The sequence below is a fragment of the Podarcis raffonei genome, chromosome 10 (assembly GCF_027172205.1).
Source record: "Podarcis raffonei isolate rPodRaf1 chromosome 10, rPodRaf1.pri, whole genome shotgun sequence".
In the NCBI taxonomy this organism is placed as follows: domain Eukaryota; kingdom Metazoa; phylum Chordata; class Lepidosauria; order Squamata; family Lacertidae; genus Podarcis; species Podarcis raffonei.
In genome coordinates, this window is record NC_070611.1 from 74,407,509 (window position 1) to 74,431,065 (window position 23,557).

The following is a 23,557-nucleotide window of genomic DNA, read 5'->3' on the forward strand; positions in this document are numbered from 1 at the left end:
CTCCTCCATGTGACATCCTTTTATATATTTGAACATGGCTATCATATCACCCCTTAACCTCCTCTTCTCCAGGCTAAACATGCCCAGCTCCCTTAGCCGTTCCTCATAAGGCATCGTTTCCAGACCTTTGACCATTTTGGTTGCCCTCCTCTGGACACGTTCCAGTTTGTCAGTGTCCTTCTTGAACTGTGGTGCCCAGAACTGGACACAGTACTCCAGGTGAGGTCTGACCAGAGCAGAATACAGTGGCACTATTACTTCCCTTGATCTAGATGCTATACTCCTATTGATGCAGCCCAGAATTGCATTGGCTTTTTTAGCTGCCGCGTCACACTGTTGGCTCATGTCAAGTTTGTGGTCAACCAAGACTCCTAGATCCTTTTCACATGTACTGCTCTCAAGCCAGGTGTCACCCATCTTGTATTTGTGCCTCTCGTTTTTTTTACCCAAGTGCAATACTTTACATTTCTCCCTGTTAAAGTTTATCTTGTTTGTTTTGGCCCAGTTCTCTAATCTGTCAAGGTCGTTTTGAAGTGTGATCCTGTCCTCTGGGGTGTTAGCCACCCCTCCCAGTTTGTTGTCATCTGCAAATTTGATCAGGATGCCCTTGAGTCCATCATCCAAGTCGTTCTTAAGGAAATTAGCCCTGGGTGCTCACTGGAAGGACAGATCTTGAAGCTGAGGCTCCCACCTCATGAGAAGAGAAGACTCCCTGGAAAAGACCCTGATGTTGGGAAAGATGGAGGGCACAAGGAGAAGGGGACGACAGAGGACGAGATGGTTGGACAGTGTTCTTGAAGCGACAAACATGAGTCTGACCAAGCTGCGGGAGGCAGTGGAAGACAGGGGTGCCTGGCGTGCTCTGGTCCATGGGGTCACGAAGAGACACGACTAAACGACTAAACAACAACAATACATGATTCACATAGGAGGAATGTGTCAGGGGAACAGGCAGATACAGGATATGTATTGGAAAGTACATTATAAGCACCTACTGGAAAAGAACAATAGAACTTTGGTTTGCATAGTCTGGCACCTGGGCAAGTCCGGAGGAGAGCTTTTGCCCAGCGATTGTCACCTACGAGTACCTTCCTGTGAGTACGTGACCTCTCGCTTGAGGGATTATGGTGGGACAGAGTGGTTTCCAAGCCCTTAGCCAATGACACAAATTGGCGGTGGAATGAAGAGAATCGTTGAAAACAGTGATTTTCTATGAATTTCTAAGCGTTTTTGGCTATTCACAATACAAACAGTGGGTTCGGAAATGACCTGACTTGGCCTCGCTACATTGGATCCAGTTTTATGAGTGGATTACAAGGTAACAAGGTTTTGAAGAACTTAGTCTATTGTTCTCTCAGCTGGAGCTGTCGTCACCGTGTCAGCGCTCATTGAATCGGGCAAGATAGCTGCGCTGAGCAGCTCCTGCAGAGCCATAGCATTGCTGGAATTGGCTGACTTGCTGGATTTTAACCAATTTGATTGGTCAGGACGCATCCTCATGCAAATAAATTGTCCACTCATAAAATACATGGCTCATTCATACTGCTTGCCTGTATATGGCACCGGGATACGCCGTCACAAATGGCGCTTTATTCTTGGGGTGTTGGGGTTTTGTGTGGTGCTTGGTGCAACATTGTGAAAGGAAGAGGGGAGCCCTTGTATAGCGGGGTTCCCTTGAGGTCATTGCTTTGGGTCCTACGTGGTTTACTCGGGAGTAAAACTCTGTTTATATGCCCTCCCTCCATTCCGTAACATTGGGAACCAATAGAGCCAGGTCGGTTCTTTCATTTTCTCCTCTCCTCTGGAAAAGTGCTCTTTCTTTTGCGGTTTGATTACTTTTGCCTCCTTCAGTGCCCACTGCATCCTCAGCGAAGTACAATACTGTCCTTTCAATTTCTGCAGCCGTGTAGGGCTGTCTCTCAGGACAGCTACCCAGAACTCTGCGTACGTAAACTGCTCCGAACATCCAGGGTGTTTTGTCACGCTTCAAAAGACCTGGTTGGTTATGCTATGGAAATTATGGGGGGGGTGTTACATCTTTAAAGTTTAATATTACAAATATTATGCCTGAATGTATCCTTTCAACTTGACAGCTCAGGGAAGTTACCTAGTTTTAAAAATAATATAAAATCATCTCCTTTCCCAGTTTCCTCCATTCCAAAGCTATTTTCCCCTTGCAAAAGGACTTCAGGACGTTCCCAGAGGTGACAATTGCTGGGCTCATTGTTAGCCAAAGGAAGCCAAATCTCATCACCTAACTCGCCTCAGGCTCCAGACATGCAAAGCAACTTCTATTGTACTTTTGGGTGGTGGTACTTAAGAAAAAGAAGAAGAAGAAGAAGAGTTTGGATTTGATATCCCGCCTTCACTCCCCTTCAGGAGTCTCAAAGTGGCTAACATTCTCCTTTCCCTTCCTCCCCCACAACAAACACTCTGTGAGGTGAGAGGGGCTGAGAGACTTCAAAGGAGTGTGACTGGCCCAAGGTCACCCAGCAGCTGCATGTGGAGGAGCAGAGACGCGAACCCGGTTCCCCTGATTACAAGACTACCGTTCTTAACCACTAAACCACACTGGCTCTCTATATCATAGACATATTTGTCTATGCTAATCTTACACCTGAGTCTTGCCCTGCCATGTCTGCTTATGCTAATCTTGTACCAAGGACTTGTCTGGACATGTTTGCCAAGGTTAACCCCTCCCCTTTTGTGACATGTCAGTGATGTAGCAATGATGCTGTATGAACTGTATTCTGGGATGTGGTGGGAAAGTTTTAAAAGTCTTTGTCACCCCATCCTCGGGGTTCAAATTTGCTCTTTGAACCTATTGCGCAATAAACTTTGGTCTACAGCTATTTGCTCCGGTTGGCTGGACTCCTTCCTTTATTCTGCAGGGACCCGCGGGCTCTGCCTGACCAGCTGGGTGACTGAGCAGCCTCGCACCTAGATTTTCCCCTAACAGTTAGGTCCAGGTCCCACGAGCCCTGGGGGGGGGGCTGTTTGCAGGGAGTTCTCGGTCGTTTGGGGTTCATCGCTCCACCGTATTTGCGTTCCAATTTGCCAAAATTATTCACCATGCCTTGTAAAGGAGTCCATTCCTCCTGTGAGTGTGGGGAACCCCCCCACCCCATTATGAGCTCCTGCTTAAGTTGTTACACAAGGGGGACTCCCTGCCCTTCCGACATGTTGCAGGAGCCTTCAAGGAAAACACAAAGTGAGAAATCTCCTGTTTCCTCACAGCCTCAGCCCCCTTGGCCAAGATAGAGGCAATAAAATACAAGGACATACACGGAGCTGGGAGCCTCTTGTTGCCTGGGGGGGGTCCCCACACTCACTCTCCCACACACAGAGACACAGACTCACACTCTCACACACAGCTGGCCCCCCAGCCCCAGCTCCCTTGCCTGAGCTGGAAACACAATTCTCAACGTAAAGCACACAAAAAGAGATAGAGACAATAAAATACATAGATATACCCAGTATTATTAAATAAAAAATTACTCCATATGTAGAGAAAGAGAACTGTAAAAAAAAATACAAGGTTAAAATAATAATAAAACACACACACACACAATGACCTATGAGGAACCAAAATAAATAAATGCTAAGACACACAATTTTAAGAAATCTGAAGTAACAATGAAAATAAAAGAGTGTTTCTTGATGTGACAATGGTCCATGTACGCATAGTCTGCCACCTGGCATTGCCCGGAGGAAAGGCTTGGCAGAGCACCTTACTTGAGGGATTATGGCGGACAGGGGAGGTGTCATAGAGTCCTAGAGAAATTGAGCAAATTGGCACGTTGATTTTCTATGGATTTTATAGATTTTAGTCCCTTTTGACATTGACAATTGGGAATAAATGGATATATTGTAGCGAAGAAGAAGGTGAAGAAGACATGCCCCCCCCCTTTCCGTAACAGTTATAAGAATTTTAAGGTCTTAGATATATAATAAATGTTCATAAATGTACCAAGCAAACACGTACATAAATATATAAACCACATGTCCGAAGCAGGACAGGAAGACAGTCCTGAAATCCTTTTGACTCCCCAGCTGACCAAATGTTTCTCTGCAAGGAAGGAGGAGGTGAAAACACGGTTTAGTTCTGGGCTGCTTCACTCCTTGCATGAATTTTACCTGGGTGTCGGGGCTGTGTGTGCAAAAGCCAAAGCCCCATTTTCTCCGTAACACAGGAGTCACAGAGTCCAAGCCGCTGCTCAATGTGCACCAGTACCTAAAACACGGGCGGATCTAATCTCGCGGCGTGGGGTGGGGGAGGGAAGGATTTTGCAAAGTAAACATTTCGGGGTGTGAGACCCCACTTTGCAAGTGGATTGCCGGGATCAGCCCCTGCCCCGCTCTCCTGATCCCCAGAAGGAAGAAGGGAGGGGGAAAACCTTCCTCTCCTTCCCCCACTCAATTCCTCCCCTCCCGGCACATCCTTCTCTCACCCCACGCCCATACATTGCACCTCCTCCTCCTCTTCCTCTTCCTCGCCATCCGGCTTCTGTCCTGGGAATGGGGAGGGGGGAAGAGCCCCTTCCCAAACTGCCTGCTTATCCTACAAGTGGAGCTTCTGCGCCAGATTGCTGCTCTGCCCCGCAGCACTTGGGCAAAAAAAATGAGAGGCACAAATACAAGATGGGTGACACCTGGCTTGAGAGCAGTACATGTGAAAAAGATCTAGGAGTCTTGGTTGACCACAAACTTGACATGAGCCAACAGTGTGACGCGGCAGCTAAAAAAGCCAATGCAATTCTGGGCTGCATCAATAGGAGTATAGCATCTAGATCAAGGGAAGTAATAGTGCCACTGTATTCTGCTCTGGTCAGACCTCACCTGGAGTACTGTGTCCAGTTCTGGGCGCCACAGTTCAAGAAGGACACTGACAAACTGGAACGTGTCCAGAGGAGGGCAACCAAAATGGTCAAAGGCCTGGAAACGATGCCTTATGAGGAACGGCTAAGGGAGCTGGGCATGTTTAGCCTGGAGAAGAGGAGGTTAAGGGGTGATATGATAGCCATGTTCAAATATATAAAAGGATGTCACATAGAGGCGGGAGAAAGGTTGTTTTCTGCTGCTCCAGAGAAGCGGACACGGAGCAATGGATCCAAACTGCAGGAAAGAAGATTCCACCTAAACATTAGGAAGAACTTCCTGACAGTAAGAGCTGTTTGACAGTGGAATTTGCTGCCAAGGAGTGTGGTGGAGTCTCCTCCTTTGGAGGTCTTTAAGCAGAGGCTTGACAACCATATGTCTGGAGTGCTCTGATGGTGTTTCCTGCTTGGCAGGGGGTTGGACTCGATGGCCCTTGTGGTCTCTTCCAACTCTATGATTCTAGGGGCGCACACTTTCGGAAAGGGGAGGAGGGGCGGCAGGTAAATCCCCCCCCCCATGTGGATGTTGCTGCAGGAAAGGAAAGGAGAATCGCGAGCGGGGACAAAGAGGTAAAGGGGTCTCAGGGGGAGGCGAGAGAAGGATCCAGAGACCCCCTCCAGGTCCCCAAAGCGCCTGTCGTGGATCTGGATCCCTGCACGCATGCTGCGAAGGGGGTTTTCCTTGGACCCTTAGGAAGCCCACGCAGGGGATCCCAACGAAGACCCCTCGCCCCATTTCCCCGCGCAGGCATCCCTGGGACTGTTAACGGAAAAATCCGAGGGCTCCCTTGGACAAAAACAAAGACACCAACCAGGATAACTTGGAGCAAAACAGCAGCCTGTAGGCTTGGCCTTTATTGAACTGTTGCAACAGGGTGCTCCCCTCACTTGCAGGAGAGAGGAAGGACTCCGAAAAATGGTGTGCAAGGCCTTATAAAAACTTTTGAAATTGCCACCCTGTAGATCAAGACCACCCCCAGGAACATCATACATGCATCACAGAAAGGAGGGGTTGAGGGAGGGGTGGTGGTGGTAACCTGAGTGTCCTGTCACCTGGCTGGTTCCCCCTTTCTCCCTCCCCATGAGTACTTTCCAGGTGACAAAGGGGAGTTTGCAGTTTCCTGCCCCCAGAGGGAAGATCTGATCATTGTCCTTTGTTCCAGTCCATGCTGAATCCACTCCCATATGCAAGTTCTTTGTGATCTTGATTGTCTTCTGTCTAGGACCATCACGGTTGGCATAGCAACTGGGCAGGGCTCCTGTGTATGTGCTGGTATGCTCAAGGGATTATGGCTGGCCTGTATCAAACCTTCCCCATTTTGTAGTCCTTCCTTCATGGAGTAAAATAAAAGTGGAACAGTGCAAATCCGATGTATGGTTGATTTTCTATGAATTTATAACAGAAGTGCAGCGTATGTAGTGTGCAAGTGTGTGTGAAGTGTGTACAAACTGAATGATGGGGGGGGGGCTTTTTCCTGCTACAGTTCCCCCCTTCGGAGATAAGATTGCAAAGGTGGCTACTTTGCAATCCTTTTCTCCGCACAATTTAAGGTGGTAAATATTAACCTGCTATTCTCCGTCCCAGATCCGTGTGTCCATGTGAACCTGAAAGGGACTTTGATGTCACGCTTCTTAAGGATATTTGCATAGAAATATAACAGTGTAACAGTGCACATAGTTAGACATGTTGTTGTTGTTGTTTAGTCGTTTAGTCGTGTCCGACTCTTCGTGACCCCATGGACCAGAGCACGCCAGGCACCTCTGTCCTCCACTACCTCCCGCAGTTTGGTCAGACTCATGTTTGTGGCTTCGAGAACACTATCCAACCATCTCATCCTCTGTCGCCCCCTTCTCCTTGTGCCCTCCATCTTTCCCAGCATCAGTGTCTTCTCCAGGGAGTCTTCTCTTCTCATGAGGTGGCCAAAGTACTGGAGCCTCAGCTTCACGATCTGTCCTTCCAGTGAGCACTCAGGGCTGATTTCATTAAGAATGGATGCGTTTGATCTTCTTGCAGTCCATGGGACTCTCAAGAGTCTTCTCCAGCACCATAATTCAAAAGCATCAATTCTTCGGCGATCAGCCTTCTTTATGGTCCAGCTCTCACTTCCATACCCCTTCATGGATCACTGCCTTGCCGTGGCGAAGGGGCTTGAAGAACTCAGAGAAGCTATGAACTACGCCAAGCAGGGCACACAAGATGAACAGGTCATAGTGGAGAGTTTTGACCAAACGTGATCCACCTGGAGGAGGAACCGGCAAGCCACTCCAGTATCCTTGCCAAGAAAACTCCATGGACAAAGACAACAGGCATATAAAAGTTAGACATAGGATATCACTTAAAATTAATATTTTGTAGCTCAGTTACTTGTGGTATTCTAGCACCTTGGAAGAAATATTTTCTCAATAGTGGTCTATGCTTTACATTTAGCAGGACGGTCCACCAATAACTGAAAAATGCAGTTTGCTACAGGACTCTGTGGGTTCCGCGCGGAGAGAGGTGGGCATTAAAGGGTTAAGGGGTGTGAGGGACGCCTGGATAGACCCCTCTGTGCCTCCTCTGCTCGTCTTGGGGGTGGGGACCTCCGGATGGAGAGATGGGGGGGTGCAGGGCAAGGGGTGAGCCGCGCCAAGGGGGCCTCTGGGTTCAGGGGAGACTCTGGGACAGAGGGAGGGAGTCGATGAAGTGCGGACGGGGAGCATCCCTGGGTCAGGGAAGGGCAGCAATGGGGGGAGAGAGCTAGGAAGACCAGCCTTTGGGGACACGTCTCCTTCCTGGCGCCCGCGGGGATTCTCTGGAGGGGCTGCCTTGGCTTCTGCCTCCCACCCAGGAATCGACCACCCCTTCAAGGCGCCCAGAGGGATCCCTGGAAAGTGGGGGGTCCCGTCCCTCCAACCCTCCTTCCTGCAAGCTCCATCCTCTCCCCCCCATAAGCCCCTGCCCTGTCCAGACTATTCCAGGAATCTATGTATAGGTGGGGGGGGCGGTTGCCCCTCCAGCAGATATCATGCACATGCAGCCCACTACCAAAATCAGCACCATCACTTTTGTGATTTGTCCCCACAAAGCACTTCATCACAGTTTCTTCCTATCTATTCAAAGGACCTCTGTGGCACAATACCAAATGTAAGAAGTCACTGATAAATGTCTCTATGTACTGGCTCACTGGGGTAACTTCAGAAATTCCTATAGACATGTGAGCTCAGCTCCTCAGCAACCCCTCTGCCTGAGTGATAATCCCTGGCCTCCTGATACCTGAGTGCCAGACATTCCACAAAGAACCAACCCAGATGAAGACAAAAGGGTGTGATTAGCTTGGCTGGGAAACAGGGAATGTCCGCCCTCCCTTTCTCACAGGTGGGTGGGGTTTGTGGCAGCAAGATAGTGCTCACCTGGGCGGGTGCCTCCCACTTGCTTGGGCCGGCCTTTGACCCGCCCTTGGTCAGGAAGGACAATGGATGGCCGGCTGGGGGTGGGGCAAAGGCCAAAGAAAAGAGGCCGACCCCTTTGTCCAAGCCTCTTTGGGTTTTCTTCCTTCCAGAATCAGGATCCTCAGGAGCGTGTTCTGGCGGCTGGATTAAGGTAAGTTCTGGCCTGATTGGAAGGGACATGGCCCCTCCGCCAGGCTAGGCTGCGATTTTGTGGCTTTTCTTTCTGGGCGGGGGGCCAGCTAGGATGCAGGGGCAACCTTTTTGTTTTGCGGTGGCGTGGGGGGGGGGAGCATAGCCATCCACCACCCTCTAGCTGTAGGCCACATGCCTTCTTGTGGGGGGAGGGAATAAGTCAGGCCACATGGTGGTCATGTTTGTTTGCACTTCCTCCCCCCTTGTTCCACTCTGGCTACTGACGCACTTCTGCTCCTAGAAGGGAAATGTAAATATCTCTTTTCTTTCACCTGATAGATGTTTGGTGGAGGGCAAGGGGTGTTGGCTATTTGCAGTATGGTAGCGCTGCAGAGAGCTTGCTGGGGAGACCATGCATTAAAAGAGGGACTCAAAAAGTACTTAAACAAGGTTTTAATTACAAAAACAAAAACTCATTTTACACTAAATACATTAACAAACAAACATGACCCAACCACCAACCCATCCCCCAGGGTAATGGGAGAGCTAGGTGCTGCTCCTTATATACTCTACCCAATTGCTAACACAGCCTAATCAACACAACTCAGCAGCACCTGCTGTATTTCACAGCTGTAAAGCTGGGTCCCGTTATTTTGCTCCGGCCCTTGCTCTGGCCCCTTAGAGACATACACATCAAGTGGAACAATGATGAACCTTTACATTTAAAGAAACCATTCAACATTGGGAACCATGGGGCAGGGTCCAGGATGCTCAGATTACAGCCACCAGACCTCCCCTTTCATAATGTATTTTGGGGACTGTAACATTCATACATTCATAATGTATTTTGGGGACTGTAACATTGGGATTAGCAGCTAATAAAATTTTGGGTTCTCTTTTGTACGGGGCTTCCATCTTGTTTCACCTGTCGCGACCGTCTTCAATCAAGACCAAGCCTACTGGCTGCTGTTTTGCTCTGGTATTCCTGGCTGGTGTCCTTGTTTTTTCTCCAGGGGGCCCCTCAGATTTCTCCATTAGCAAGACGCACCTTCCTTCCTGCAAGCTTCACCCGCTTCCCACCCCATAAGCCCCTGCCCTGTCCAGATAATAATAATAATAATTAATAATAATAATAATAATAATAATAATAATAATAATAATAATAATAATAATTTATATCTCACCATTCTCCGGGCGAAGCCAGGCTCATGATCAATTAATTAAAATGCATTCTAAAATCAATTCATTCTAATATAAAATCAAAATCAAATTAATGGCAGATACAGCAATTCTGCCCGGTCCAACCATTGGTCCCCTGGAGAGGAGAGGAAATCCTGAGAGGAAGAGAGGAGGTGAGAGGCCTTCTCAGAAGTGGCTCTTGGTTTCCGCAATCACACCCAGGAAGCAGCCAGAAACCTTTTCCTCTCTCTCAGGCTTCCATCTTTATTGTCTTTTCCTCTGCCTGGTTCATTGAGGATGAGGATAATGTACACCTGTCATCAGAAACAGGGGTGCAGAGTCCATGGAATGGCTCTCAGGATTGATCTAGAAGTTGCATCTCAAAGGCGTTTTTGTTCCTCTAACTTTTTGTAGGCAGTGTCAGACTGACAGACAAGCTGAGATACAATCCATCAAAATTCAATGACAGCGACTGCGTGAATCTTCCCAGTCAAAGGACCCATTTTCATGATAGACAGCCCCTGTGGCTGGAGGCTCAACACCCAGGGTGTGCCTATACAGGCCAAAGACTGCCAGCATTAGCACAAGTGAGGTGTGTGACCCCCCCCCAATCGACAGGCTGTGTGTAAATGAGAGTTTGTGGGTGGGATTATCATTTACGGCAACTCTGTTGCTCCCACAAGGGAGCACCCAGGGGTCAGAACACTCCTCTCCCAAGACCACTTTCTGAACAAGGCCCAGGAGGAAGGAGGGGAACCACTGCATAGCAGGGCCGCCAGCTCCCCTAGAGGGTCCAGAAGGATACCATGGTCGACGGTCTCCAAAGCCGCTTAGAGATCCAGCAGAACCAGGAACCAGTTTTCCCCTCGGATTCTAGCACATCGGAGATCACCATCCAGTGCAACCAGTGCTGTTTTAGTCCCATGATGAGGCCTGAATCCCAATTGGAAGGATAATGGTGGAAGAAGCTTTCCTGCTGTTGCAGGAACCCCCCTCCCCAGTCATTCAGTTTGTACTTACACGACACACACAACATACACGACGTTTTTGTTATAAATTTATAGTAAATCAACCGTACATCAGATTTACACCGGTCCACTTTTATTTTGCTCCATGAAGAAAGGACTATCAAAGGGGATAGGTTTAATACAGGGCAGCCATAATCCCTTCAGCATACCAGCACATCCACAGGAGCCCTGCCCAGTTGCTATGCCAACCCTGATGGTCCTAGACAGAAGACCATCAAGGTAACAAAGAACTTGCATATGGGAGTGGATTCAACATGGACTGGAGCAAAGGACAATGATCAGCTCTTCCCTCTGGGGGCAGGAAACTGCAAACTCCCCTTTGTCACATGGAAAGTACTCATGGGGAGGGGGAAAGGGGGAACCAGCCAGGTGACAGGACACTCAGGTTACCACCACAACTCCTCCCTCAACCCCTCCTTTTTGTCATGTATCAATGATGTAGTTGTGATGTAGTTTTAGGGGTGTAGTTTGAGGAATTAGTAACTAATAAAAGTTGGGGTCTTCTTTTGTTGTGGGCTTCCATCTTGTTTCACCTGGTGGCAGGTGGGAGTCCTGTCGCGACAGTTTTCAATAACGACCAAGCCTACTGGCTGCTGTTTTGCTCTGGTATTCCTGGCTGCTGTCCTTGTTTTTTGTCCAACGGAGTCCTCAGATTTCTTCATTAACACTGGACCTGCACTCCCAAAAGCTCCAGGCACAAGACTTTCATTAGCTTTGAAGGGGCCATCGGATATTTGGTGACCTTTTCTTCAAAAGACAAATATTCTGAATACTTTTTATTTGATGTATGATATAAGCAGCACTTCTGTTTTACATATTCCACATTGGAGAGATTTTGATACACGGGTCTGAGTTCATTGCTCCCCCTGAAACTGCTGTGTTAGCAGTCCTGCCAGCCTGGACAGTGTGTTTGGGGGTTCAGGGCTGCCTACACAACAAAACCCCCTTCTCAGCCTGGCTTATATGGTCTCAAGGAAAGCAGAGCAGTAAGTTAGGCACCAGCTTGGCTGCAGGAGTGAGTGGAAGGAGGTGTGCAGGACACCATCCAACCATCTTAGAGAGTCCACTCTGGATTTGTGTAGGTTTTCCTCCATAGCTTTTTCTTCTCCTGAAGATAACTCAAGAGGAAGCGAAGGAGTGCACCAAAGTATTACTAGAGTTTTCCTTCTCAAGGAGCTCCCTTCCCCGGTTGACGAGTCCCATCTGCCCTGCCCTTTCCTCTGCAGAATGGGCAGAATCTGCCTTCTTGACTGTGGGATTCACTGTTGTTCTCATCCTCTCCATCCACCAGGGCCTTTCTTCACCTGCAGCAGAATTCCCCAACCCACCAAGAATTTGAGACCCATCAGGTATCCTCACCTGGTTTAGCCGGTCGGTTGAAGCTGTTCCTGGGATTGTGGCCCATATTGGATCCTGAAAGCTTCTGGAAGCCACAGGTGAGAGCTGAGTGCAGCGTGGGGACCAATGGTGGATAAATTACCCCTTAAGGTGCATGACATTTCCCCCACCAAAGGTACTACCGCTCCCCTAACACCCCATGACATCGTATGATTATGATCTTTAAGACAGAACAGGAATAAACTCATGTCCCCAGAAATAACACAACTTCAGGCCATTAGTGAATCAATACTACATTTCCAAGGTACTACACATTCTACTAAGTACAGTTTATCTATTTGCCTTGAATATCCTGCTTTTCAGTGTCATTTTAGGATAGTCCTGCATCAGAAGACGGGCACAAGATCAGACAGCACATCGTTCTTTAAAAAATCAAGCTGCTTTATTAACATTGATTGAAGATTTTGAAAGTTGCTCATAAATTACTATCATTTGACATTGCAACTTCATTTGGGAACATGGGTAGGAGGTGAGGGAATGTAGGAGACGTTGAAATAGGAGAAGGTGCTAATGGAGCTTGATGTGTTCTCTTTCCCTTTGTTCTCTTCCTTGAAACCAAAATAGGATTCCCTTTCCTCCCACTCTGAAGAAGGAGATGGAGAAGACAGTCAGAACTCCAGGGGATGGGGCACAATTCCCCCCCATTAGGGATAGAAATTAAAATGTGTGAAATGTGGAATATGCTTCATTGAATGAGCACACAAAGTTCACATCAACGACCTCCAGCAGGGGAGAAACCGTTTAAAGGTATGGAGTGTGGGAAACGTTTCACTGATAGTGGAAAACTTAGAGCAAATCAGCAGACTCACATGGGCAGGAAAGGACTGCAATGCAGGGGGTGTGGGAAGAACTTCAGTCAACATGGACACTTAAGATGTCATCAACGGACTCACACAAGGGAAAAAACTTGTCTGGATTGTCTGGATTGTGGAAAGAGCTTCTATCGGAGTGATAAACTTAGGAGACATCAACGGATTCACACGGGGGAGAAACCATTTAAATGCATGGAGTGTGGAAAGTGCTTCAGTCAGAATGGAAACCTTAGAAAACATCAACGGACTCACACAGGGGAGAAACCATATAAATGTATGGAGTGTGGAAAGTGCTTCAGTCAGAGTGGACACCTCAATATACATCTACAGACTCACACAGTGGAGAAACCATATAAATGTAGGGAGCGTGGAAAGAGCTTTAGTGATAATGGAACACTTGGAAAACATCAACGGACTCACACGGGGGAGAAACCATTTAAATGCATGGAGTGTGGAAAGTGCTTCAGTCAGAGTGGACACCTCAATATACATCAACGGACTCACACGGGGGAGAAACCATTTAAATGCATGGAGTGTGGAAAGTGCTTCAGTCAGAATGGAAACCTTAGAACACATCAACGGACTCACACAGGGGAGAAACCATTTAAATGTTTGGATTGTGGAAAGAGCTTCAGTCAGAATGGAGAACTTAAATTGCACCAGAGGATTCACACGGGAGAAACCATTTAAATGCATGGAGTGTGGAAAGAGCTTTACTGATAATGAACACTTTAGGAGACATCAACGGACTCACACAGGGGAGAAACCATATAAATGTATAGAGTGCGGAAAGAGTTTTAGTGATAATGGAAGCCTTAGAACACATCAACGGACTCACACAGGGGAGAAACCATATAAATGTATAGAGTGCGGAAAGAGCTTTAATGATAATGGAAGCCTTAGAAGACATCAATGGACTCACACAGGAGAGAAACCATTTAAATGCCTGGAGTGCGGAAAGAGCTTCAGTCGGAGTGAACACCTTAGAAAACATTGGCAGACACATGACGGAGAAACTGTTTAAATGTATGGCGTGTGGTAGGAGCTGCAGTCAGAGTGGAACCCTTGATTTATGTCAAGAAACTCACACAAAAGACAAACCTTATAAATATCAGGAAAGTAGATAGAGGTTCAGTCCTAGTGGAAGTTCTAAATCAACAGACTCACGGACAGGAAGAACTTTTGGAGTTGAAACCTTAGAAACCATCAACAAACTCAAAGAGGAGAAGCAATTTAAATGGAAAGATTGCAAAAAGTGCTTTATTTACAATGGAGTGTTTAAGGAACATCCAGGGACTCTCACATGGAAGAACCCATTTTGGTGTCTGGAGTGTGGGACATCTTCCTCTCAGAGTCCACTCTTTTCTTCACAGAAATGAACTCAGCAGGAAATCAGTCATTAACACATGTTGTGTATGTGAAGTTCTGGAATTTATGTGTAAAACTGTATAGTAATGAAATATTGAAGGCAATGTCAAACAATGTGATTATAATCTAAGACGTAAAGTACCTTTCAATAGAGAAGGGGAGAGGGTGTATCTGGATTTCTGGTGGTCAGTGAGGATTAGGGCTGGGCGATATATTGTCCCATACTGGTTTCTAGACCACATCGTGATAACCTTCCAAAAACAATTGATATGGCAACACACCACAGATCACAGCGTGTGTTTTTGAGTTGCATGTTTGCCTGGAATAGCAAGCATAAAGCTTTGCTTTGTGAAGCCCCTGAATATGCTGAGTTGCTGACTTCCCTCCCAGGCGACAGGAAGCGAAAGACACACATCCACTGCCCTGTGTCCTTCTAGCCTCTTTCCTCCCTTGCTACCTTCTGCCAGATTGTGTGCCTGACTTAGATATCCTGTGTGCTGTATGATTTTACTGCTGAAACTGGATTTGCTCTCAGGAGCTGTTTTGTGCCTCACTGGAGACCCAGTGAGAACTGTATGCTTTGAAAGCTCAGTAAACTATTACTGAAGAAGTTCTTCATCCTCTGTGTGTGTTTTTGACCTCAGTGTGGGAATTGCTCTATCCATGGCCCCTACCCCGCTGATACTTCGCTCATGCCTGGAGTTGCTGTATTCAAGCATGCAAAATGGGTGCATCTGTGTGTGACTGGTTTTTGCACCAAACCCTCTCACCCCCACCACCGCATGATTTCCGAACACTGCTTCTTCACTAGAACTTCTCCCTGCCTCCTACGCATTCTGAAGAAAACTTAAAATACTGTAATTTAATGGGAGATTCCCCACCCCAAGCCTTATTGCAAGAGGGGGAAGGAGGGGCTGCAGGTACCAGGGAAGTCTCCTGGGGGGGCCATCTTCCCTCATGAACCCCATGGGGCAACCCCAGAGTTCCTGCTTATTCTGGGGGTTGGGGAAGACAGTATTTTTCCATCGTCCCAGAATTTATTATTCTTCCTGCCAGAGGACCAGTGTGCATATTATTATCGTACTGAATTTACTGTTGTTGCTGCTTTTGCTGTCATGGGCTGGCTGGGTAAAGGGGGGGGGGGAGGCACCAGCTGGGGAACCCTCAAGGGAAGAAGGCTCGGAGTCTGGGTGTTGTAGGCCCCCAAAGGCTACCAAAACTCCTAGGTCTGGCCAAATAAAGGCAGATATGGGAGCCGTTGGGGGCCAGGTTGGTGCTTTCATTTTCTCCTCTCCTCTGGATAAGTGCTCTTTCTTTTGGGGTTTGATTACTTTTGCCTCCTTCAGTGCCCACTGCACCATCAGCGAGGTACAATACTGTCCTTTCAACTTATGTAGGGCTCTCTCTCAGGACCGCTAACCCAGAGTCTGCCTATGCAAACTGCTCTGAACATCCAGGGTGTTTTGTCATGCTTCTAAAGACCTGGTTGGTTAGGTCCAGGTCCTACGAGCCGGGGGGGGGGCTGTCCGCAGGGAGTTCTCACTTGTTTGGGGTTCATCGCTCCACCGTATTTGCATTTGAATTTGCCAAAATTATTCACCATGCCTCGTAATGGAGTCCATTATTCCTGTGAGTGTGACCCCCCCATTATGCCCTCCTGCTTAAGTTGTTACACAAGGGGGACTCCCTGCCCTTCTGACATGTTGCAGATAAAATAAAAGGTGGGAGGGAAAGCCTTTTGAAAAGACTGGTGGCCAGCAAGGCCCACAGTGAGAAAGCCTATAGAAAAAAAAAGACTCATAACCCCCTCGGCTGCACAGCCCACCAGTCCTGGGCAGAGAACTCGCAGCTGTGCCAAGGGGGGAGAGAGCCTGATATCTGCAGCCCCCGGCCCTCAGCCAGACAGGAACCTTCAAGCAAAACACAAAGTGAGAAAACTCCCCCCCCCCACAACCCAACCCTCTTGGCCAAGCTTGAGACAGTACATAGACATTCACAGAGCTGGGAACCCGCTGTTGCCTGGTTGAGGCACCCACAGCTGGCAGTCCACTGCTGCCGGGGAGGGGGTGGGGGTCCACAAACGCAGAGAGAGAGAGAGAGAGAGAGAGAGAGAGAGAGAGAGAGAGAGAGAGCTGGCCCTCCAGCCCAGCTCCCCTGGCTGAGCTGGAGACAAAAGCGTCAATGCAAAACACACAAAAAGAAAGCTCCCCCACAAAATGTGCAATTTAACTGCGAGCAAAACACACAGAGCAGCCCCCCCTTGCCTGAAACACACAGAGAGCTGGGGGGGCACTGCTCCCTCAGTTGAGGCACCCACAGCTGGGTGGGTTCAAAGAAAGCCTCAATTTATCCAAGTCACAGCACCAAATGTTGTATACACTGGTACCTCGGGTGACATACGCTTCAGGTTACAGATGCTTCAGGTTACAGACGCTTCAGGTTAGACTCCGCTAACCCAGAAATAGTACCTCAGGTTAAGAACTTTGCTTCAGGATGAGAACAGAAATCGTGCTCCAGCGGTGCGGCGGCAGCAGGAGGCCCCATTACCTAAAGTGGTCCTTCAGGTTAAGAACAGACCTCCGGAACGAATTAAGTTCTTAACCTGAGGTACCACTGTATCTCCAAAGGCTATAAAAACACTTATTAAAGGTAAAGGGACCCCTGACCATTAGGTCCAGTCGTGGGCGACTCTGGGCGTACAGCTTCTGGGACATATGGCCAGCAGGACTAAGCCGCTTCTGGTGAACCAGAGCAGCGCACGGAAATGCCGTTTACCTTCCCGCCGGAGCGGTACCTATTTATCTACTTGCACTTTGACGTGCTTTCGAACTGCTAGGTTGGCGGGAGCTGGGACCGAGCAACGGGAGCTCACCCCGTCGCGGGGATTCAAACCGCTGACCTTCTGATCGGCAAGTCCTAGGCTCTGTGGTTTAACCCACAGTGCCACCTGCGTCCCTTAGGACTCCTAAGGGACTCCTAGGTCTGTCCAATAATAGGAGCCAGGAGGAGATAAGAGTCCAACGATTTTATTACAGGCAGTCAACATTGGGAATGGGAAAGGACTTTTCAATGCCTGAGATTTTTTTCTTTTGGGGTGTGTGTCACAGTTCAACCTCGTTCAGAAGAAAACATTCAGAAGAAAATACAGTCATACCTCATGTTGCATCCTCTTTAGGTTATGTGTTTTTGTGTTGCGTCCTGCGGCAACCAGGAAGTACCGTAAGGGTCACTTCTGGGTTTCGCTGCTCATGCATGCACAGAAGCGCTAAATCGTGCCACGTGTGTGTGCAGACGTGGTTCTTCAGCTTGCGTCAGTTTCGTGTTATGGACGGGCCTCCGGAACGGATCCCGTCCGTAACATGGGGTTCCACTGTATTGCTAAAGGATGGCAAATATGAAATGCATATTTAAACAGCATAATCAACAAGAGATTAAATATTATCATAATCCTAGAACACAGAATATATCCTGCTTTTCACCACATCTGGGTCTTGAAGCAGCTTCCGGGCTCCTCACGCCTGAGAATTTAACTCCCTGTGGCCTCTTCTATGTCACCCCCTTCCTTCTATAGCACAAAATTGTCACAGTTAAGAAATGTAGCAAATGGTGTATGCAGAAGATAAAGATAATCTCACAGTCTCATTCTTAAATGCCATGCAGCCTTTCACAAAACTTGTGTGCTCAGCCCGGGAAAATTCTTTGCAGAAAAGGCACATCAGAAAACATCTCCAGCCATGTTCTTGCTGCCACCTTGAAAAAGTTGATGGAGGAACTTTTTTCCTTTTTTAAAAAAAAGATATTTATTGAGTTTTTCCACCTTTATACATTAAAAAATCAAAAAAAGAAAAAACAAAAAAGTTAAAAACACATAAAGTTTACAATCCTTATTTTCAATAACATATTTCCCTGACTTCCCCACACCTCCCCTTCTTATATTCCAATTCAAATTGTTAATTCAACAAGTTCTTGTCCCCAATTTTTGACCTTTTTATATTTAATTCATTTTAAAAAAACCAATTTTAACTTATAAACATCAGTATTTAAACATCAGTGCTCATTCTTAAAACTTTTTTCTAAAGTCGACCCAAATACCCTTCCACGAATTCCCCAATTTTCATACTAATAACAAAACAAAATAAAAAAAAACAGATTATAATTCTGCACCCTTTGGATTCCCAAACCCCACCCCCCTTTCCCGGTTTCAATCCCCAACAAATGTCCATCAGTCTTAGTCTACTATCAGCCTGGAGACCTCACGTCCAAGGCTCCTAATTCTCTCTCAATTCCTCTCTGCCGGTTTTTTTGGTAGTCCTTAATATTAAACACCAGATCTCGGAGAAGCTCTGTCCCGATAGGGTCCATATTTCTTCCAGCCAGACCTCCATACTTAAAAGTGGAGCCCGAATCTTGTTTCTTACTCCTTTTAAGTCCAAATGTCCCAAAAGCTCCAACTTTCACCTTAATCAAATTTGTAATCCGTAGGTCTTCAGATCTCCACATAAGGAGATCTCTCCATTCTTCAATCTTCAATTCAAAACAGATTTTCATCATCCAGTACTTATTTTCCTTTGTAGCCATCATGTCAGGCCTCTGGCTCTCCTTCGTCATCTGCAGCATTACAGCTCCTCCTTCCTTTTCCTCAGAAACAACATATATCTCTTTCTCCACATTCTCAAATCTTTCAAGTTTCTCTTCTTGTCCAGCTGCATGGACTTCATGAGTCAATTCCTTATCAAATTCAATGAATTTGTTTACTGTTAAGTCCAGAGTTGCAACATTTATAGCCAAAACATCAATTTGGCCTTGTAACTTTCCCTGGATGAACTTTTTTCCATCTTAGCTTGTCTATTACGGATGTTGGAGTTGTTCTCCTCTTCTTCCTCATCGTCTGGTTTCCTAACAATGTTGGCATGGCTGCTGCTCACAAAAAAATAAATCTGAATTTTTTCATTTTGCCACAGTTATTGTGACAAAGGAATCTTCCAGTTTTCCTGGGTGCACGGTTGAAAGAAGGAGAGAGGGATGGGTAGCTGCAAGCGTGGAGGGAAATAGTGTGAGTGCCGTGAAGGTGGATCTTTTGGGCAAAGGACCGGCCCATCCCTTCCCTTTCGCAATATGGCATTTTTACAAAAGATTCTGTTTCCTCCTCCTGCCACAGGACAGATGACTGGGCACATTGCAGACCCCCCCCCTTTCCAAACTGCTGTGTACAATAGCCCCAAATCACTCATTTCCTCGAAGAAGGTAGCTCAGCAACATTCAGCCCCAGCCAGCATGGGGTTCCCAGGGATGGGAACTGTAGTACAGAAGACCTGGCAAGCACAAGGTTGGGAAAGAGAGGGTAGTAGAGCATAGCAGTCAAATGAATCAGGAAACTGCTCTTAAACCAGGGAGAAGAAAGTCAAGAAACTGCCCTTTTTACAAGGGTGACTGGTGCTGCTGTGGTGCAAGCGTACACTCCGGCCACCGCAACCTTACTCTAGAGTTGCGTGGGGCAGCATTTCTGCTCCTGCACCAGCCACATGCACAGCACTTCAATCTTGAGTCTCAATCGCAGTATAGAATGCATCATGGAAGGAATAAGTCGTGGCAAGACTTCTGAAATTGCTCGCCACGAGACTACCTGGCACGAAACATGAGAAGCTTTTGAATTTTTCCAGGTCTGCCCTTTTAAATTGAGGCTGGTTGAGCATGGTGCCTGCATCGCGGGGAGTTGGGCTAGATGACCTTTGGGGTACCACCCACTCTGTGACTGCGAGGAAGGAAGCTGTGTCCCACTGAGTTAAACCACCTAACTCAGCACTGCAGGCACTGACAGGCAGCGGCTGCCCAGGGATTAAAACAGGGGCATTACCCAGCAATACCTGGGCATGTGGTGCAGGTGTTGTGTAATAATAATAATAATAATAATAATAATGGTAATAATAATAATAATTTATTATTTATACCCCGCCCTCCCCACCCAAGACTGGGCTCAGGGTGGCTAACAATCAATAATAAAAACAAGTTGATTAAAATACAATGTAAAAAACAAGATTAAAATACATTAAAACATTAGGATGCAGCCTCTTTACAGGAGGAGAAAGGAAAAAGAAAGAGGGGGAGGGAATCAAATTGATTCCAAGCTGAAGGCCAGGTGGAACAACTCTGTCTTACAGGCCCTGAGGAAAGAAATCAGATCCCACAGGGCCCTGGTCTCATGAGACAGAGCGTTCTACCAAGTCGTGGCCAGTGTTGAAAAGGCCCTGGCTCTGGTTGAAGCTAATCTGACTGCCTTAGGGCCCGGGACCTCTAGGGTGTTGCTATTAATGGACCTCAAGGTCCTCCATGGGGCATACCGGGAGAGGTGGTCCCTTAGGTATGAGGGTTCTGGAGAATTCACTCTATGTTTGGGGTGGTGCTGGGGGCTGCTGCCTGCTTCCCATCCCTTCTCCTCCCAAGGCTATAGGGACAAAAGTAGAGGAGGCCAAAGGGGCTCATGTAGTCCAGAATCCTGTTCTCACAACCTGAGGCTGGCATACCTGAGGTGAGCCAAAGCAGCGCCACACCTGTGCTTTCTGTGCTTGGCCACCAGGGGGCAGGCTGGGACATGCAGGTCAATGTTGCTGCTTTTTGCTGGAGTCTATGACTTTTTAAATAATTTTTTTTTTAAGGTTTATAGAGAAAAATACAAAACTTAAAACCTTTTTCCTTTTTGACAAGACTTTTATTTAGATACAGTAAAAACACAAAGGGGGGGCAGTGAGAAATAGAGAGAGGAAAAATAAATAAATAAATAAAAAAGGAGTAAAAAGCAGGTGAAAAGGGAATGATAGAAAAATAAGATTCAGAAAATAAAGAACATCTGTCTGCTCTGTAAAAACAATACTCACTTTGTCCAATCCAATGCAACAACCCACAAAACCACTTCCTATAAACAAACATTATCTTCCGTCCTCAAATCCAGATGTCTATTTCTTTTTCTTCTTCATGCAAAAAGTCTGTGAGAGGTTTCCAAACTTTAACAAATATGAACAATGACTTTTCTCTGATTAAACACGCCCATTTTGCCATCTCAGCACACAGCTAAGCCCATTACTTTTAAGAGCCATTCTTCCCTGGTAATATATTGAAACAAAGATGGATTATAGAAAGTGTTGCAGGAATTTATGTATAGGTGTGTGGGTGGGTTGCCCCTCCAGCAGATATCATGCACATGCAGGCCACTACCAGAATCAGCACCATCACTTTTGTGATTTGTCCCCAAAAAACACCCCATCACAGTTTCTTCCTATCTATTCAAAGGGCCTCTGCTGCACAATACCAAATGTAAGAATTCAGTGATAAATGTCTCTATGTACTGGCTCACAGGGAAAACTTCAGAAATTCATATAGATAGGTGAGCTCAGCTCCTCAGCAGCCCCTCTGCCTGAGTGATAATCCCTGGCATCCTGATACCTGAGTGCCAGACAGGTAGCCATTCCAGAAATAACAAACCCAGATGAAGACAAAAGGGTGTGATTAAACAGGGAAATGTAAATATCTCTTTTGCTTCACTTGATGGGTGTTTGGTGGAGGGCAGGGGGAACCATGGGGCAGGGTCTAGGATGCTCAGATTACTGCCACCAGACCTCCCCTTTCATGATGTAACCGTGATGTATGAGTGATGTAGTTTGGGGGGGCTGTAACACAGCAGCTAATAAAAGTTTGGGGGCTCTTTTGTTTGGGGCTTCCATCATGTTCCACCTGGTGGCAGGTGGGAGTCCTGTCGTGACAGTCTTCAATAAAGACCAAGCCTACTGGCTGCTGTTTTGCTCTGGTTTTCCTGGCTGGTGTCCTTGTTTTTTGTCCAAGGGAGCCCTCAGATTTCTCCGTTAACAAAGGGCAAGCAGGAAGGCTGCCTCCCCCCCCCCCCGGTCGCTGAATGCCAAGGAGACACAGCTCACCCACCCAACACCCCTGCCCTGCTTGGCAAGAGAAGGCCCTGGCAGCACCCGAAATGCACCCCCATTGTCTGGGCCAAAGGGCATCATCGCTTCCGCTCTTGGCAGGGGACCCAAGCCTTACCCAACCTCCCATCTGCCAAGAGAGATGTTGGCAGCAGTAAGAGCAGCCACACACAGCCCTGGCACAGGGGGCAAAGCCTGCCCTCTGCCCGCTTGCTCGGGAGTGAAATAAATAATGAATTGCCTCCCCAAGGGGTCCCTGCCTCAGAAGGAGGACCGGGACTTCAGAAGGAGCGCGATTGAAGGCTCCGTACCGGTCGGGAAAAGACAGAGACCACACCAGGATTTTTGGAGAAAAGCAAAGCCTGATCGTTATTGAAAGAACAGAAAAACAAATAACTGTTGCAACAGGGCAACTCAAGCAATGACACGGAGTGAGAGACCCCGAACAAAAGGACTGCCTTGATTCTTATACCTTTTGATTTCCATACAGAGCAATAGCAGCGGAGTTGGCGGGGAGGTGGGAAGCGACATAAACGGCGATTAACATAAGGTAAGCAGGATGTTGAAAGACTTTCGGGAGGTGTCAATTTGCTGGAGGGCTCGAGTAATATGTGGCGATCTTCGATCTTCGTCCTATTTAATTCTGGATCTGCTTTAAATGGCTTTTCCTTTATCTACAGGAAAATACCTCAGCAAACTGCTGATAGTCAGCATGCAGATCGTGAGCTGGATGTTCGGGAAATGGTTTAAATGTTAATGTGAAATCCTATTCTGCATTGTTTTCAATTCGGGTGTGGTAGCCTGATGTTTGCATACTTATTGGAAAATAACACTACTTTATTTTGAGCTGATATCTGTGTGTATTCATGGTATCGTTTGCAGACCCAGTAGATGGCAGTGTGGTGGAGAGTTTTGGCAGCCTTTTGGATACAATTTTGAGTCAAGTACATACATTTGAAATATTTTGATTGTTACATTCTTCATAACTACATTTTGGATACATTCAGAAAAGTACAGCATAATACAGCATTTCAGTAAAGATACATTCACAAATACATGTATTTCAGTAAAGATACATTCACAAATACATTTTGCAAGGGAAACACATTTTTAAAAAGATACCTTCATGGAGAAATAGGTACACTTCTTAGAGAAAAAGATACATTTCAATATCAGTGAAACAGGAATAGCAAAAGGCACATTAAATCACATTCAACGATACATGAAAAGACACAGCAAAAGGACATATTCTTCAAGGCACAGTTTATTATTCTTGTGGGGCTTTTGGGTAGAATGATATCTGATATCAGTAGGGTCATTTTTTCTTTATTCCCCTCTCTGGCCCTGATTCTCTTATGTCAGGGAGTGCAGCAGAAATTGATTGATTACTGAATTTCTATAGACCA

At 46.9% G+C, this 23,557-nt stretch overlaps 2 protein-coding genes and 1 pseudogene across 4 annotated transcripts in view; all 3 read left to right on the forward strand.

Annotated features, from left to right (window-relative positions):
• Window positions 1–14,337, forward strand: part of LOC128422000 (gastrula zinc finger protein XlCGF7.1-like) — a 43,945-nt gene extending 29,608 nt beyond the window's left edge. Inside the window, exons 2-5 of the mRNA XM_053405443.1 lie at window positions 8,417–8,457; window positions 10,032–10,204; window positions 11,937–12,081; window positions 12,358–14,337. Of these exons, the coding sequence (XP_053261418.1) occupies window positions 12,736–13,545 (810 nt within the window). The 5' untranslated portion in view covers window positions 8,417–8,457; window positions 10,032–10,204; window positions 11,937–12,081; window positions 12,358–12,735 and the 3' untranslated portion in view covers window positions 13,546–14,337. The remainder of the gene's footprint in view (window positions 1–8,416; window positions 8,458–10,031; window positions 10,205–11,936; window positions 12,082–12,357) is intronic.
• Window positions 1–23,557, forward strand: part of LOC128421969 (zinc finger protein 624-like) — a 125,478-nt gene that overhangs the window by 72,507 nt on the left and 29,414 nt on the right. The gene's annotated exons all lie outside the window — the stretch shown is intronic.
• LOC128421979 (zinc finger protein 420-like) overlaps window positions 1–23,557 on the forward strand; it is a 100,941-nt pseudogene that overhangs the window by 19,618 nt on the left and 57,766 nt on the right.